This window comes from Cebus imitator, unplaced genomic scaffold (assembly GCF_001604975.1).
Source record: "Cebus imitator isolate Cc_AM_T3 unplaced genomic scaffold, Cebus_imitator-1.0 Scaffold54, whole genome shotgun sequence".
Lineage (NCBI taxonomy): Eukaryota > Metazoa > Chordata > Mammalia > Primates > Cebidae > Cebus > Cebus imitator.
In genome coordinates, this window is record NW_016107369.1 from 4,950,495 (window position 1) to 4,966,138 (window position 15,644).

Here is a 15,644-nt window from a genome sequence, read left to right on the forward strand (position 1 = left end):
AGGCAAAGGGTAGGAAGGCCAGTGGCCTCTTTAGGCATAGATAGGGACAGACACCCTTAATGCCAAAAGCCTGCACAGTTAGGAAAGTCAGTTCCAGTCCATCAGAACTTACAACTGTGGGGCCACCACTCTTTGCCCACTCTCTGGGGCTGAGGGTTGCAACACTCTGATGAAACAAAGCCCACATAGGGATCAGGTATCCTTGTAGCTCTCACAGGATGAAGAAAACAGAAAATGGAGAACATAACCAAATGCCTGGAGATGGAGTTAGTGCAGAAGCTGAGAACTGGTAAGAAACTGTTATTTGGCTTCTGGGACCAACCGTCTTGACCCAGCTGTCCGTTTCCTTGCTTCCTGCTCTCCCTATTCACCTTCCTGTGATGCCTTAATCCTGGAGGAAATAGGAAGGGTCAGAGCAACCCACTGGAAATGAAATTTCTTGGCTTTATTTCAAAACTCCTGTGGAAGTCCAAACACCCTTCTGAAGCCATAGGGACAAGGGAATGTCTTTCATCAGTTCCATTTTCACTGCCTTGATCTGGGAGAGTCCAGAAGAGCATCTAGAGAACTAAAACCATGGAGCAGTTAGTCCATTTAAAAAATATGACAATTGGGTAATGAAAAGATAGAGAAAAATGAACGATGGCATTTCAATATCAACACAATTAATACCCTGTGAACTTTAAGTGCTCTAACCTATGGAAGGCAGGCCAAGCAAATCAGCAGAGGCCTAGACTCTGCGAGACCGAAGACAGCAAGAAGTAATGAGAGTGCTGCTAAGAAAAAATGTTAATAAGAATCTGCAAACGTGTCTCCAAGCTCCAACACTATGCTTTTCAGAATGTTGCTGCTCACAGCTTGGAGGCTTCACAGGATGATATTTGAAATGGCAAAGGAAAAGGGAAAAAATATCTGTAGGCAAATAACAAACAATTATTTACTGGAAAAACAGTCTCTAAAGGCTTAGAACATTAATAACACTGTTCCTACTTAGTCAATCAGCCATGCTTTTCTGGATCACAGAAGTCTACTGTTCATCCTGATGTTTTGTTTTCTGTTTTTTTTTTTTTAAATAAATGATGGGCCTATGATGAGAAGCAATTTGCTTTCCTTAAAATGTAATGCTTTCTTTAAAAGGGCATACTCTGGTCTAGAGCAGGTAAACTATCAAGGGGAGATAGCAGTAGCAGTAATGAATACTTCCTCTTTTCTAATTCTTGAACATGGTTGAAAAGGAACCCACACTAACGGATTAGTAGGTGGCAGATAAATATTTGTTTTCAATCTATCATGTGTAACCGGAAGTCTGCAAACAAATAGGGTTTGAACCCCCAGTTCAAAGAAGACACTGAAGAACTAGATGTGTAGGAGACAGCCATACCTCGAGGAGCTTTGAATTTAGTAGGGCAATAAGATACGTACTCAGGGCCAGGCACAGTGACTCATGCCTGTAATCCCAGCACTTTGGGAGCTTGAGATGGGAAGATCACTTGAGGTCAGGAGTTCAAGACCAGCCTGGCCAACATGGCAAAATCTGTCTCTACTAAAAATACAAAAATTAGCCAGGGTGGTGGCACCTGCCTGTAATTCCAGCTACTAGGAAGGCTGGGGCAGAGAATTGCTTGAACCTGGGAGGCAGAGGTTGCAGTGAGCCAAGATTGCACCACTGCACTCTAGCCTGGGCAACAGAGAGAAACTATCTCAAAAAAAAAAAAAAAGTACTTAGACCACTTAAACATAAGGCAGAGTGTGGTAACAGTCACAGGGATGATATGGGTAAATGTTATAGGAATGCAGAGTAAAGACCATTTCCAGCTGGATCATGAGGGGTTATAGGAAGCATAGGTTTGACAGATGCAAAAAGAATGCAAGACCTTCTAGGAACTCAAAGGCAGGAGCAAAGGCACGCAGGTGAGAAACTGGGACTTGTTCAGAGTAACTGGAACAGACTTCATATATGCGATAGGAAGAAAACCAAACTGAAGGGTGATTAGGATTACATGTAGAGAGTCTTAAAATGCCAGGTCAAGAGATTGAGACTTCATTAGTAGACACGGGAAGGTATTAAAGGTTTCTAAATATGACTTTAGGGAGTTGAGCAGTGGTAGGATAGACTGGAAGGTAGGAGGCCAAGTAGATGACTGTAAAGCCCCAAACTATCGACTAAGTATGTTAAGGGGGAAGACAGTGGGTAATTTATCATTATAGTTGTACTTTCTGATGAGGTCTGTTCTTTAAATATGCAACTTGGCCCTTTGAGGAAAAACTCACCCTCCTGTAAAAGGGACATATTTATTATGAAGACACAGAAACTATCACATACAAAGTACAATCCTCTAACATCCTGAAATACATATACACACACATTGTACATAAATTTATATTGTCAATATAAAAATACATCATTAACATTTCTAAGGATGACAAATACAAAACCAATAAATATTGCAATTCTAAAACATCTACTTACATTAAGTGCTGGTGAATAGGATGATGGTAAAAGAAAGAGGCCAAAGCAGACCAGAAAACCAACTACCTGGCTTCCAGTTACAGACTTGTGTTGGTTTGGGGGTGGTATCCCACTCAATTTCCCCAAACACTTAAAAGTGACTGATGTCATCAACTCTCAAAAACAGAGCAAAGGAAGAATTTGACATTATGGCACTATTTTTTGGCCACACACACACACACACACACACACACACACACACACTCTTCAACCGCATTTAATGAGATACAGAAATATCAATAATAAGTTTAACTTAAAATCAAAGCCCCTACAACCTAACCTTCAATGTAGCGCCCCAGGAGAATGTTTTACTTCTCCTACTCATCTTTTATAACTTGTGTTCAGTCCTTTTTCCTTTCAATAAGTAAAACTACATGGATGGTCAAATGAGAGAAAAATCCAGCATTAATTCTAGCATGAGAACAAGGCACAAATGTCAGAAAACGGTTAATGGATCAGCTGTTAAACTGAAGGGTGCCATGCCCTAGCAAACACTCACAACTCAAAACTTGAAAACTTTTCTTCTGTCCAAACACCATGAGACTATTGCCACAGGGATATTCTCTTTTTTCTTTTTTTTGAGACAGAGTCTTACTCTATCCCCCAGGCTGGCATGCAGTGGTATAATCTCGGCTCACTGCAACCTCCACCTCCTGGGTTCAAGCAATTCTCGTGCCTCAGGCCCCCAAGTAGCTGGAACTACAGGCATGCACCATCAAACCCAGCTAATTTTTGTATTTTTAGTAGAGATAGGATTTCACCATGTTGGTCAGGCTGGTCTCGAACTCCTGATTTCAAGTAATCTGCCTGCCTCGGCCTCCCAAAGTGCTGGGATTATAGGCATGAGCCACCATGCCTGGCCGGGGTATCCTTTTTTTTTTTTGAGACAGAGTTTTGCTGCGTCACCCAGGGTGCAGGCTGTAGTGCAGTGCCATGATCTCGGCTCACTGTAGCCTCCACTTCTTGGGTTCAAGCAATTCTCCTGCCTCAGCCTCTCGAGTAGCGGGACTACAGATGCACACCACCACATCAGGCTAATTTTTGTATTTTTAGTAGAGATGAGGTTTCACCATGTTGGCCAGGATAGTCTCAATCTCTTAACCTCATGATCTGCCTGCTTCAGCCTTCCAAAGTGCTGGGATTACAGGTGTGAGCCATCACACCTGGCCCTGGGATATTCTTTAGTGCAAAGTTTAGGAAACTCCATGCACTTCTCAAAACGTCAGATGCTGGGGGCTAGCTTATATGAGACATACGCAGAAGACAGATAATAGTTACCCATGGGCTAGATTTTCAGATTCTAACACAGAGACAGATAAGTGGTGAAGAACTCCATGAAAGCTGTATTTAAGTCAGAAGACTCTCGTGTGTGTGTGTGTTTCTATCATATAGGTGAATTATCTCATATGTGTTGTCAGAGGGGACAATCCTACCATCCCATAGCATGTTCCTTTAAGGTCAGTTAGGGCTTCTAGCTTTCAACCAAATGTAAACTCCTGTCAATCATCCAGTTTCTCCTGTCTTTGAGGCTCTACTGACTCTCTTGCTTGAATCTATAACAGATTAATTAGAACTCAAAAGTCCTTTCTGTTACCTTCACATTGGTCTTCAGATCTAGACCCCAAGGCAACCTTGCATGGGCCTTTCACTACACAAGCTAATTCCAGGAGGGACTCAGGGATCCCTCTGCCCGAACTCAGAACTGGAAGATAGGGCTGGGATGTAAGGAATGAAAAGCAAATGGGACTATCGTAAGAGGTACAGAAGTTTTAAAAAGCAGGTGTACATTTCGAGAAGATTCTGGTTTCTCCAGCTGGGGATTCTTGGAACTTAATATATACTGGAGAGTTCACAGGTCAGGCTGCACGGTCTCGTCCAGAATCTAGTCGGTCTCTGGTCTCCTCGCATCATAAACACTTCCTAAGAGATCAAGGACGATCCAAAAGAACCCATCCAATCAACTTGTCACAACTGACTTTGCCATCACTGAGTCAAATCAACCGTAAGATCCTGGGGCTCCTGAATCACTTGCGGACATGAGAAAGCAGGACTTTGACCTTTAAGAATGATATGCCCTCAGCTGTTACCAATATCCAAGGCTAAGAAGGTTAAAGTCTGGAAGCTGGACTGAGTAACTGCAATGATCCCTGGGTAGGGCAGATTCTTCTCTTGCTGCCGAATGTCCTCAGAGGCGAAGAGTGCCAGGAGCAGGGGTAGTCCTGGAGGCACGCCCTCTGGCCGCTCCACAGGAAGCAGGGAGGTGTGCATTGTTAGACTTGCACCGGGAAGGGAGCTTGGTTTTGGACTCCAGGACATCCTGTTGGCAAGCAGCTGCTACTTCTTGGGCTTCTCTAGAATATTGAGGAATTTCCCTCGTGTCATCTCTCTGGCTGGAATCACAAAGCAAACAAATGATCAATGAAAACCTAAGATCTGAAAAAAGAATCACAGGAAGATTTAATTTCAAAATGCAGATTGATTTAAATTGTATATCAAGTCGCTTTCACAACAGATTCAATCACCACCAACTAACCTCCTAAAAAAGGGTGAAAACAAACCACTACAGACAACTAAAATGGTACAAAGCCACTCTGAAGTTGGCAACTGAGATACATGCCAAATGACTGGGAAAGAGTTATCGTCCACCTTTAAACAAATCACCAGGGAATTCCCCAAAAACCTATCTGTCTCAAGAATCGAACCTAATACTCATGTTCACTATCTCAGGGGTTTGCTCTTGGAGCCTAACATCCAGTCAAGATTAGAGTCTTCTCTGGGTTGTTGGTCTCTGGACATTTATAATCTCAAATCAAAATTAGAGATCATTTACCCCATCTCTCAGCAGTGGTAGTCCCTGGATACTGTAATATAACAGGGTTTATATTCCCTCAGTGCAGTTCATCCGTGGATGGTGTCATAAAGTAGGGTTTATAGAGCTTTGGTCTTCTCTCCCTTGGCATTGTCAGTCCTTAGATATTTAATACAGCCAGGCAAGGTTTATGTGTCTTTCTCCGGCTTTCAGCACCATCAATCTTTGAATGCTGTAGTTACAAGTGGGTTTATACAGCTACTTTCCTACATATAAGGCTCCAAATTGAAAGTAAAACATTTCTCAATTATAAGGGCCACTCCAGAGGTCCCCCATTTTAGATCTCAGAAAGCATATACAGTATAACACCCCCTTCCTCATCCTCATCCTGCAAGGCCATGTTTTTAGATTTCTTAAATGGATTTAACAGTGCAGAAAGTTCTGATGGTTGATGGCTGGCTCTGGAAGCCAGGCCTTCTGGAACCATGCAGTAGGCACAGGGCAGGCTGTGTGGTCTCCCCAGAACACGTCTCCATCCTGGCCAAATAAGTGAGGCGGCTGGGGAGGCACTCACAGGAATGAGAAGGACCTTCATCCTGGCCTCCTTGTTGCCTTTCCCAAGTCCAGAGCAAATGGAGCTAGACGAATGGCCTCCAGCTCAGCTTCCCTCTGCCCCAACCTAAGTTAAACAGTTTCTTGTTTTCTTGTACAATGAAGAAATAAAACAACACAACCTCTGGCACCACAGGGAGGCTTTTGGTAACTTCAGCTTATACATTCCCCATCTTTCACTAGTTCCTGTGCTCCAACAAAGGGAAAGGCAATTCCATTAACTAGGCATCGAAGCCCAGTGTTGGGTCTTGCCTCATGTACCCACGACCCCACCCTGGCCCAAATCAAAGAGACCATTCCTTCCTTCGTGATTTTACAGCAAATCCTGCACAAGCAAAGTTCCTGTAAGACTTGCATGCAATTACTTGTTTATTTAGTTGTCTTCCTCAACTAAAATGTAAAAACTGAAGGCAGGGATTGTTTAGTGCTAGACCTAGTGTCTGCTGAATAAGTGTTGATTGGATAAATGATAATACACCAAAGAACTAGAACCAAGTAGAAATGCAAAAAATGTTAGCTTCTTTCCTTTCCATCAACAGAGTGCTCCATTCTCTACATGATGGCAGTCTTTTTAAATGTACCTTGTTTATTTGGCAAGAAAAACCATTTCCCTTAATGCAAATTAATGCCAAGTTCATGGAGAGATTGTGGTCAAGGACTACTCTAGAGAAAATCCAATCACGTACTATCTTACCCATGGGAGGTAGCATCGGTTTCTTGCAGAGAACATGGGATTTGAACTCAGTTTACGTTCCAGCTCTAGCACTTAGCAGCAGAGTGACACCTTGGGCTGGGCAGATCTCTGAGCCTCAGTCTCTTCATTTGTAACAAAGAGCATATTAATACCCTACTTTTCTCTTGGATGTTAGCAATGAACATGCTTGGTATAGTGCTAATCATTAACACGACATTTTCCAGAGGTGGGTAAGCAAGTTCTCTCACACCCAGTATTTTCTGAGTGAATGAATGAATGAACAAACGAATTGTGCAAAGGGAGGCTAGGAAACAAAAAAAAATTCCATTCCTTGGAATCTTTTCCCTCAACTTGAAGGAAAAGGAAATTTACTTATATTTTTGGGCAGATTGGGTCTCACTTATTTCTACTAGATGGGTTACCTGCCTACTCTCAAGTTTAAACAACACGTAACAAATGATCCTGCACCATGGCTAGAAACAGAAACTCTGGAAACCAGACACAGGCAATACAAAACTCCTCTGGAGAGAACAGAGCCTTGTTCCAAAAATTGTGGGCCTGGAGCACTGCAGTGCTCTAACTAATGATTTCTGCCTGCTGACCTTCAGACCCACCAACTCCTTACTGCTTTTCCCCAAATGGCAAAATGACCAATATTTTAAGACTTGGAATTTTAAAAGACCCAAACTATTTAAGGGGTCAAAAGGGCTTAAAAGGAAAAATAAATGGATATTCTGAAGTCTCTCAGCGGCAAGCTCTCCTTGAATTTAACCAATCCTTTTTAACAACCCTTTTCCACTCAATCATTCCTCCCCCTTCAACCTAATCCAAGTACACAGAGCTGCAGGAAACCACTGTAAAAGTAGAAGTAATTCAAAAGACATCATCTCCTACATGGGAGGAGAGAAAGTTTTCCTACTCGCCAGTCCCATATAGGAGATATACGAATGTATGACACAGCCGCTCCCTAAAAGAGGGCTGTGCCCTATAAATCACATGCTAAGCACCAACCCCTTTTTGTGCACAGAGAAATTGCTGTGGGTCAGCGGCTGCTCCAGAGCACGTGCCCTCCTGTTCACTTGTCATCAGAGATGTTAACATTTCTGATTAATTCATATAGCCCTTATTTTATTCCTCATTTCTTTATCCTTGCTCTGCTGCAGTGCGAAGATTCTTACCGACCTGCTACAGTAATCACCACCCACTAACCGCACCCCCCCAAACCCAGTGAAATTGTTTAGTGATGCCAACCGCGCTTTTAATTTGCAAGACATCAGACGCAGAGGTAATTTATACCAACATCTGTTCATTTCTGACTTCTGAAACAAACTTGCACATGCTGCTACAAAATCCCATTAGGAGTAGGGAGACAGCCTTCTGCTACTATTCTGTATTTCTCGTCTACACACACACACACACACACACACACACACACACACACACACACCTCTTCTAGTAAGGTTTAATAAATGAATGTATTTTACTCTTAGCTTTTTAAGCTCCCACCAGAAATTTCAAATCTCTTTTGGGAAAAACCTTTAGAGTTGACTACTGCCTGCTTACAGAGAAGAGAAAGCTGTTTCTATTTCCCCCTGCCTAGTTCTGTCCCTTCTTCTTTACAATGGTTATAGCTTGGTATAATTCTAGAATGAATGGCCAGGGTAAGAGACTGCATGTTCTTCAGCTTGGCACTCCCAGTTCCTCCATTTTCTCCTGGTTCTTTGTTCCCCATAATGTATTATATAGAAAACAATTCTAGAGACAACAAGATTGGGAGAGAGAGTGTTATCTAGAGTCAGTGAAATCTGTCAACTAATTTTTTTTTTGAGACAGAGTCTTGCTCTTGTTGCCCAGGCCAGAGTGCAATGGTGCAATCTCAGCTCACTACAACCTCTGCCTCCCAGGTTCAAGTGACTGGCTCACTGCAACCTCCATCTCCCGGGTTCAAGCAGTTCTCCTGCCTCAGCCTCTCAAGTAGCTGGGATTACAAGCATGCACCACCATGCCTGGGTAATTTTTTGTATTTTTAGTAGTGACAGGGTTTCACTATGTTGGCCAGGCTGGTCTTGGCCTCCTGACCTTAGGTGATTGCCCACCTTGGCCTCCTAAAGTGCTAGGATTATAGGCATGAGCCACTGGGTCCGGCCTGTCAACTATTTTCTGATTCTGGATTGCTAAGATTACAAGATTTAACAGGAAGGTAACATTGCTTTCATTCTAATAACTACGCCAAGAGCGGTCCACTGGTCATCAGCCACTGGTGTATGCTGTGCAGGAGAGAAGCATGACCCCTACGTCAAGTCATGATTTACAGGCCCTATTATAGTGTACATAGATCACAAATTGAGAAAGTCACAATTGAGACTGTCAGCATAGGGTTAACACATGAAATGCTGCAGAGAGTGTAGGGAGGGGACTGGCTACTACACACTGAGAGATGGCAAATGGATAGACTACAATCAACTTCCAGGTTTACACTGTTTCTATTACCCGTCCCCCCTTCATAGTTTTTCCAGGGCTATCAGGTCACGGCAGCTGTAAACACCTGGGTCTGCTTGGAAAGGTCAGGGCTGAAAGGAGGACTACACCGTGCCTGCTCTGAAGGTGGTGTGTGGTTTAATATAATCTCTCCTTTAGACTCTCCAATTCCTCCATCCTACGTTTAGCCTTGCTTCTAGCTCCCCTTCCACATTGACTATCCCCAAACTGCCTTCTCTGCAGTAAATTTTCTGGTGGCTGGTTGAAAAAGATTCAGTGGTACAGATTGATTTCTCACTGGTGAGGGGATGAGGGATTACCAGAGGCACCCTGGTTAACGAGATTGGGTGCAGAATCTCTCTCGAGACCAGCCCTCTCTGCCAGGGCTTTGCACCTTTCGCCAATGACATATGGGTTTTATTACAGAAAGACTGTCCAGATTATAACTTTGAGGCAATTGCCTGATAAAATTCTGCTCAGCTTTTATGTAGGGCACAATGTAAAAGATTAAGTAACTTTTTAATGAAGTGGAAGAAACTCATAGTTCAGTTTTTCAATTCCAACGCAAACTACTTTAAACATTTCCATGCCTCAATATAATTAAAAATGTTTATGCGGTGGGGACAAATTACTTTCCATTGGTTTTCTCACATTCAGAAAAGCAGTAGCAGACTGCTTTTAGGAGACTCTACTATGAGTGGCCAGGAAACAAAGGAGACAACATAATATTGTGAAAAGACCAGGACTTTAGCGCTGGATAGGCTTGGATTTGAACTTGGGCCACATAGGCAAATTACCAAGTTATTTTTCTGAGCTCGTTTCCTCATCCAGTCAAGGTAGGATTAATACAAAGTCACAGAGGCATTCAGTAAATGCTAGCTACTATACAACCATTTCTTTCATTTTAAACAAGATGTTTATTTAAGCAATAGGATGCTGGATGGGAAAACTATCTAGGATTCATTTCTTTGAGAGTAATTTATCCCTACCTAAAGACATATTGCCCTACAATAACAGGTATGTACCAGAGTTTAAAACCTGGCTGATTTTAGAATGACAGGTGAAAAACTGCAAAATTCTCCAATTTAACAAGGTATGGAAGGACTTTTTTTTTTTCTTTTTTTAAAGAGACAAGGTCTCGCTTTGTCACCCTCCCTGGAGTGCAGCGATACAGCCATAGCTCACTGCAGCCTCAACCTCCTGGACTCAAGCTATCCTCCTGCCTCAGCCTCCTAAGTAGTTGTGACTATAGGCATGGGCCACCTGGCTAATTTTTAAATTTTTGGTAGAGACAGGATCTTGCTTTGCTGCCTAGGCCAGTCTTGAACTACTAGCTTCAAGCATGGAAGGATTTTTTTGTTACTGATTTTTGTTAAACAATAGGAGCAAAATAACTTAATAAAGTACACAGATTAGATCTGAATGAGCATGCCACTAATGGAGAAAGGGGGCATCACCACAGAATCAGTATTTATCCCCATCAAATCTCCATCTGATGCTGATCAAAACATACGATTGGCCATTTAGTTTAGAAAAATAAAAAGGCAATTATATGCTTGTGCATAAATGCCAGTCACTTTATGCACAATACAGGAATAAGAAAGGGGTAAGTAAAAGAACAGAGAAAATCTACACTGTTGTAATCAGGATGGAGTGCAATGGAGTTCTAGTTTTCTGAGAACATATTCCTGGTTTGTGGGAATGGGAGTTCTGGAGTAAAGAGCGGGTTCCCTTTGTAGCAGACACCTCTTGTCTGCTGCTGGAACATAACAATCGTATCCTCATTTCCAACTGTGCAAGTGTGTCTGTCTCATTAATTGGCTGCCCATCAAATTGGAATCTGATCTGCCTCATTGATAAACTGTTGTTCACAATGAGCTTTCATTAGTCTACCAAGTGGTGTATGCTACTTAATCTTAGACTGCACCACTGAACTATCCTACCCCTCCACCTTCAAACTAATATGACCACTGTTCTCAGTCTTGCCTCCTTCCTTGGCCTTCTTATCAGTCATGGTGCGCACTGGAGTCTCCTCAGCTGCTGCTTTACAGAAGGTACCAGGTCTACACCAAGTAAGCACACATATAGCACCAGGAGTGGCAAAAGGAGACCTCACTATTTCTAAAAAGATCTTCCAATGCAAGACAAATGGTTAACACGAATGACTTGCATCTGTGTAACATATACTGTGGCATATTAAGCCTGGCTGGAGTAATGTCAGGTATTAGGTGGAGCCAGCTACCTTCCTTAACTATACCAGCAGATACTTCTAGCCAAAAGGAACATATAAAATCCCAGTTTAGTTTAAATCAATGTGTTAAAGACTGCTTATGTAATTGGCTTCATAAAAGATGTTTTTATAGAAATAATGCCATTTGTTATAGTTTTGACTCTTATTTAAAAGTTTTTTTTGGTCCCTGAAATCTTGAATATATTCTTTTTTTTGGGGGGGGGACAAAGTTGAGCTCTTGTTGCCCAGGCTGAAGTGCAATGGTGCAATCTTGGCTCACTGCAACCTCTGCCTCCTGGGTTCAAGCAATTCTCCTGCCTCAGCCTCCCGAGTAGCTGGGATTACAGGTGACTGCCACCACACCCAGTTAATTTTTTTGTATTTTTAGTAGAGACGGGGTTTCACTATGTTGGCCAGGCTGGTCTCAAACTCCTGACCTCAGGTGATCCATCCACCTCAGCCTCCCAAAGTGCTGGGATTACAGGCATGAGCCACTGCGCTCGGCCTCTTGAATGTATTCTAACAGCTATGACAAAAGAGACCGACAGATCAGTTATCAGTGTGTGCTGTGCAGAAAAGAAGCATGGACTGGGTGGTAAAGAGCAAAGGCAGTCACATGGAGCACATACTATGTACGAGATATTAGGAAGATTCAAATAAAGTCAAAGACGTGCTTTCCCACAGAAAGAGACTATTCTCAAAGGCCACGCTGCTTTCAAGATAGAGCTAGCAGTTAACAGGTATTTTGGTGGACTGGCAGAGAACAAAAAGAGAGCAATGTGATTTATAATGCTGATTTCTGTCTCGCAGGAATGTGCAGTCTCCCTGTGGCTCTGGCACAGAGCTGGTGTACAGCAGAGCAGTTTCAGGGCAGTCTGCCAGACTGAGACTCTCTACCACGTCAGATCTCCACAGGAAAAGTATCACTAAGTGATCAATAAGTCAAGGACTAAGCACTTTTTAATGCCTGTGACATGAGAGCAGCTGGTGCTGGAGTCACTGTCAAAAGCAGAAGGAACTGTGAGGAGCAGACAGTGTCACTGGATGAGGAGGGTTCTTTTGGAATTTCATTTCATTAGGACACTTGGCGGCCCTCAGCAGGTGGTATAACTGTAATAAAGTTCACTGTTCTCAATCAACTCTTGTGGGGAAGTACACACAAGTGATAGTCTTTGGTGTAAATCTTACTTGTCTCTAAAATGTATAAAAGTAGCACTTGAAGGCTTTTGCCTAAAGTTCTTTAGGCGGCCAGGCATGGTGGCACATGTGTGCAATCCCATCACTTTGGGAGGTGGAGGCAGCCGGATCATTTGAGGTCAGGAGTTCAAGACCAGCCTGGGCAACATGGTGGAACTCTGCCTCTAGTAAAAATACAAAAATTAGTCAGGCATGGTATACACATATAATCCATGCTACTTGGGAGGCTGAAGGGGGACGATCACTTGAAACTGGGAGGCTTAGGTTGCAGTGAGTCAAGATCACGTCACTGCACTCCAGCCTGGGCGAAAGAGTGAGACTCTGTCTCCAAAAACAAACAAACAAACAAACAAACATTATTTAGGCATAAAAAAACATTACAAAAAGGAGTCTAAAATACTATATATCTGAGAAAAGAACAGATTAGACCAAACTATTACAGACTATCAAAATTTTTGTCCTCAGTATTCTCTAAAAAGTCTTTTTGGGAGCACACTTTCTAGATTATCTTTCTATTGGGTATCTTGGCTCTCTATTAGGACTCTTCCAAAAGGGTGGAGGGGCCAAAAACAATGTTCTCTCCAGTGACTTCTGAGAAAGAGAATTTTACTATTTATTTTACTTTTTAATTTTAATGTTTTGTAGACATGGGGTCTTGCTATGCTGAACTGGCCTTGAACTCTTGGCCTCAAGCAATCCTCTTGCCTCAGTCTCCCAAGTGCTGGGATTTCAGGAGTAAGCCACCATGCCCAGCCCGAGAAAGATAATTTTATATCAAACTTTTTTTCTTCAATTCATAGTAAGGTGCATTTGCAGAGAGTGTCTTATCCAAGAAGTAATATGAAAAAGAAAAGCCAGGACTCAGTGTGCAGGTAAACAAATTTGGACAGTTCCAATATGGAAAATAATTTTAATGGCTTTTCATAACAGAAAAAAAGGACAGAAATATCCAGCCAACAGATTTATTTTCAGCATATAAAACATCGAGCAGGAACATAAAATATGGGAAGTGTCAGCCATGATGCCTGATGATTGAAGGCAGAAGTAGAAGAATTTTAATTGTCAGGCATTTGAAAAATGTTGCATTCAAGTGAAAGACTGTTTCTCCATCAACTCTCCTTGCCCTGCCCTCTTTTAAGAACAAAACAAGACTAGATTTCAAAAATGTAATCTTTCTTATCATCCTTCTCCCTACTAAAAACAAACCAAAACTATTGTAAAATAACCCCAAAGATCTGTGTTAGAGAAATGAGAGCTAACAACTTCTTATTTGTATTTTGTTTCCTTTCCAGAGGACCTGACAGGCCTATTTCACAGTTTTACTTGGTTTCCTTTTCAAGGGTAAAACTCAATTGAATGAAAGGCAATGAGATCAAAGCAATGAATTAATACTCTGGGGGCTAGAACTTTTATTAAATACTCATAAATTTGTGCAGAACATTCATGCTTCAGGGCCTTTACGTAGTAATACATCCTGGTGAAACACTTATTATGACCAAAGGCTAGTAGCTTCACAGTCTTAATATCCTCATCCATAAAGTAGGAACAGCAATAATAATCTATCATGTAAGGTTAAGATAGAAGAACAACAACTAGTCAAAGTGACTTGATCAGAAAACAAAATATTTTGCCCCAAGTTAGACAGAGTAACTTATTTATAGGCTAGGTTCCCCTCTCAGGAAAATCAGACCAGGATCACAGTACAGATAATTTCAAATGACTTGCATATTCAGACAACTTTCCTGCCTTGACTGTCTATCCGACTTCAAGGTGCTGGCAACAGCTAAAGTCTAGGGATGATGAAGGCCTAGTCTTCTTAACCCTCAGGGCAGGGAAAGAGTTACATCTTCACATTGAGAAGCCAATAAAAACCTCTCTTGATTATAATTTAGATAAGAACCACTGGATTGAATAATAATGTCTAAAACTCCCCTGGCTGTTTCACCTTGAGACGTCCATCACTGGGTTAAACATGATGCTAATTGCATTTGGATTGATTAATTTCTCTCACTCCTGTCTATTCGAATAACGCTTAACAAAATAATCATAGCACCCAGAGCCAAATCTTTTCCGTCAAAGGAATGAAGCCATCAGAACAGGCAGAGATGAAAGAAATGAAGATGACCCGTAATTACTGCTACGGTGATATCATTACCATATTATACAAAATGAGTATGGGGGGAAAGAAGGGTGGAGGGAGGAGGGGCTGAGATTATTTATTTTTTTTAATGGAACCCTACAACCTAAGAATACAGGTTTGACACCAAGTGGAACACACAGAGATATAGAACTTTTTTTAAAAAAATACAAATCTTGCTCATGAAATTGTAAAATCCAACAAACACTGAGGCCCAAGATACATCAAGTGTCTTGGGCTGTGAGCAGGTATTATTCACGCCACTATTTTTTCATCGCAATAACACTTTGTGTATGACTTGCATCAAGATTTAAGATGCTCTCTTCATACCACAAGCATTCCTATGGTTATTGGAGAATTTTTCTTTAAGCCGGGAATAATATCATTTTATTTTAATATTGTTAGAGGTGGCCTTGTTTGTAAAATTAGAATCTGGGTTTTAACGGCAGCTAGTTCTAGTTTAAGGCACACAAGAAAAATGTCTATGAATTTCTGTGTATGGTTCATTGGACAACATTATGGATTTAATTTAAAATACTTGTGAGGATGAGTATAGTATTTCTCTATAAACTATTTTGTTGTTTAATAGGAACTTTTAGTACTTATGACAGAAAACCTAATCTACCTTAGGTGTAAATCTATCACATATTAGATGGTGATCTCAGATGAATTACATAGGTTCTCTGTGCCTCGGTTCCTTCCTCTGTCAAGTGGAAGCATCTACCTTACTGAGTTATTGTGAGACTTAAAGATAACTTACTCAAGCCTGTAATCCCAGCACTTTGGGAGGCCAAGGCAGGTGGATCACGAGGTCAAGAGATCGAGACCATCCTGGTCAACGTGGTGAAACCCCGTCTCTACTAAAAAATACAAAAAATTAGCTGGGCATGGTGGCGCGTGCCTGTAATCCCAGCTACTCAGGAGGCTGAGGCAGGAGAATTGCTTGAACCCAGGAGGCGGAGGTTGCGGTGAGCCGAG

General features: G+C 41.9%; 1 protein-coding gene across 2 annotated transcripts in view; it reads right to left on the minus strand.

Annotated features, from left to right (window-relative positions):
* Positions 1-3,555: 3,555 nt before the first annotated feature.
* The window catches only part of LIN52 (lin-52 DREAM MuvB core complex component), a 124,398-nt gene continuing 112,309 nt past the window's right edge, over positions 3,556-15,644 (minus strand). The window contains exon 6 of one of the 2 annotated variants that reach the window (XM_017528693.2): positions 3,556-4,899. In XM_017528693.2, coding sequence (XP_017384182.1) covers positions 4,844-4,899 — 56 coding nt within the window. In that variant the 3' untranslated portion in view covers positions 3,556-4,843. The remainder of the gene's footprint in view (positions 4,900-15,644) is intronic. The other variant, XM_037738556.1, reaches the window with a different exon arrangement.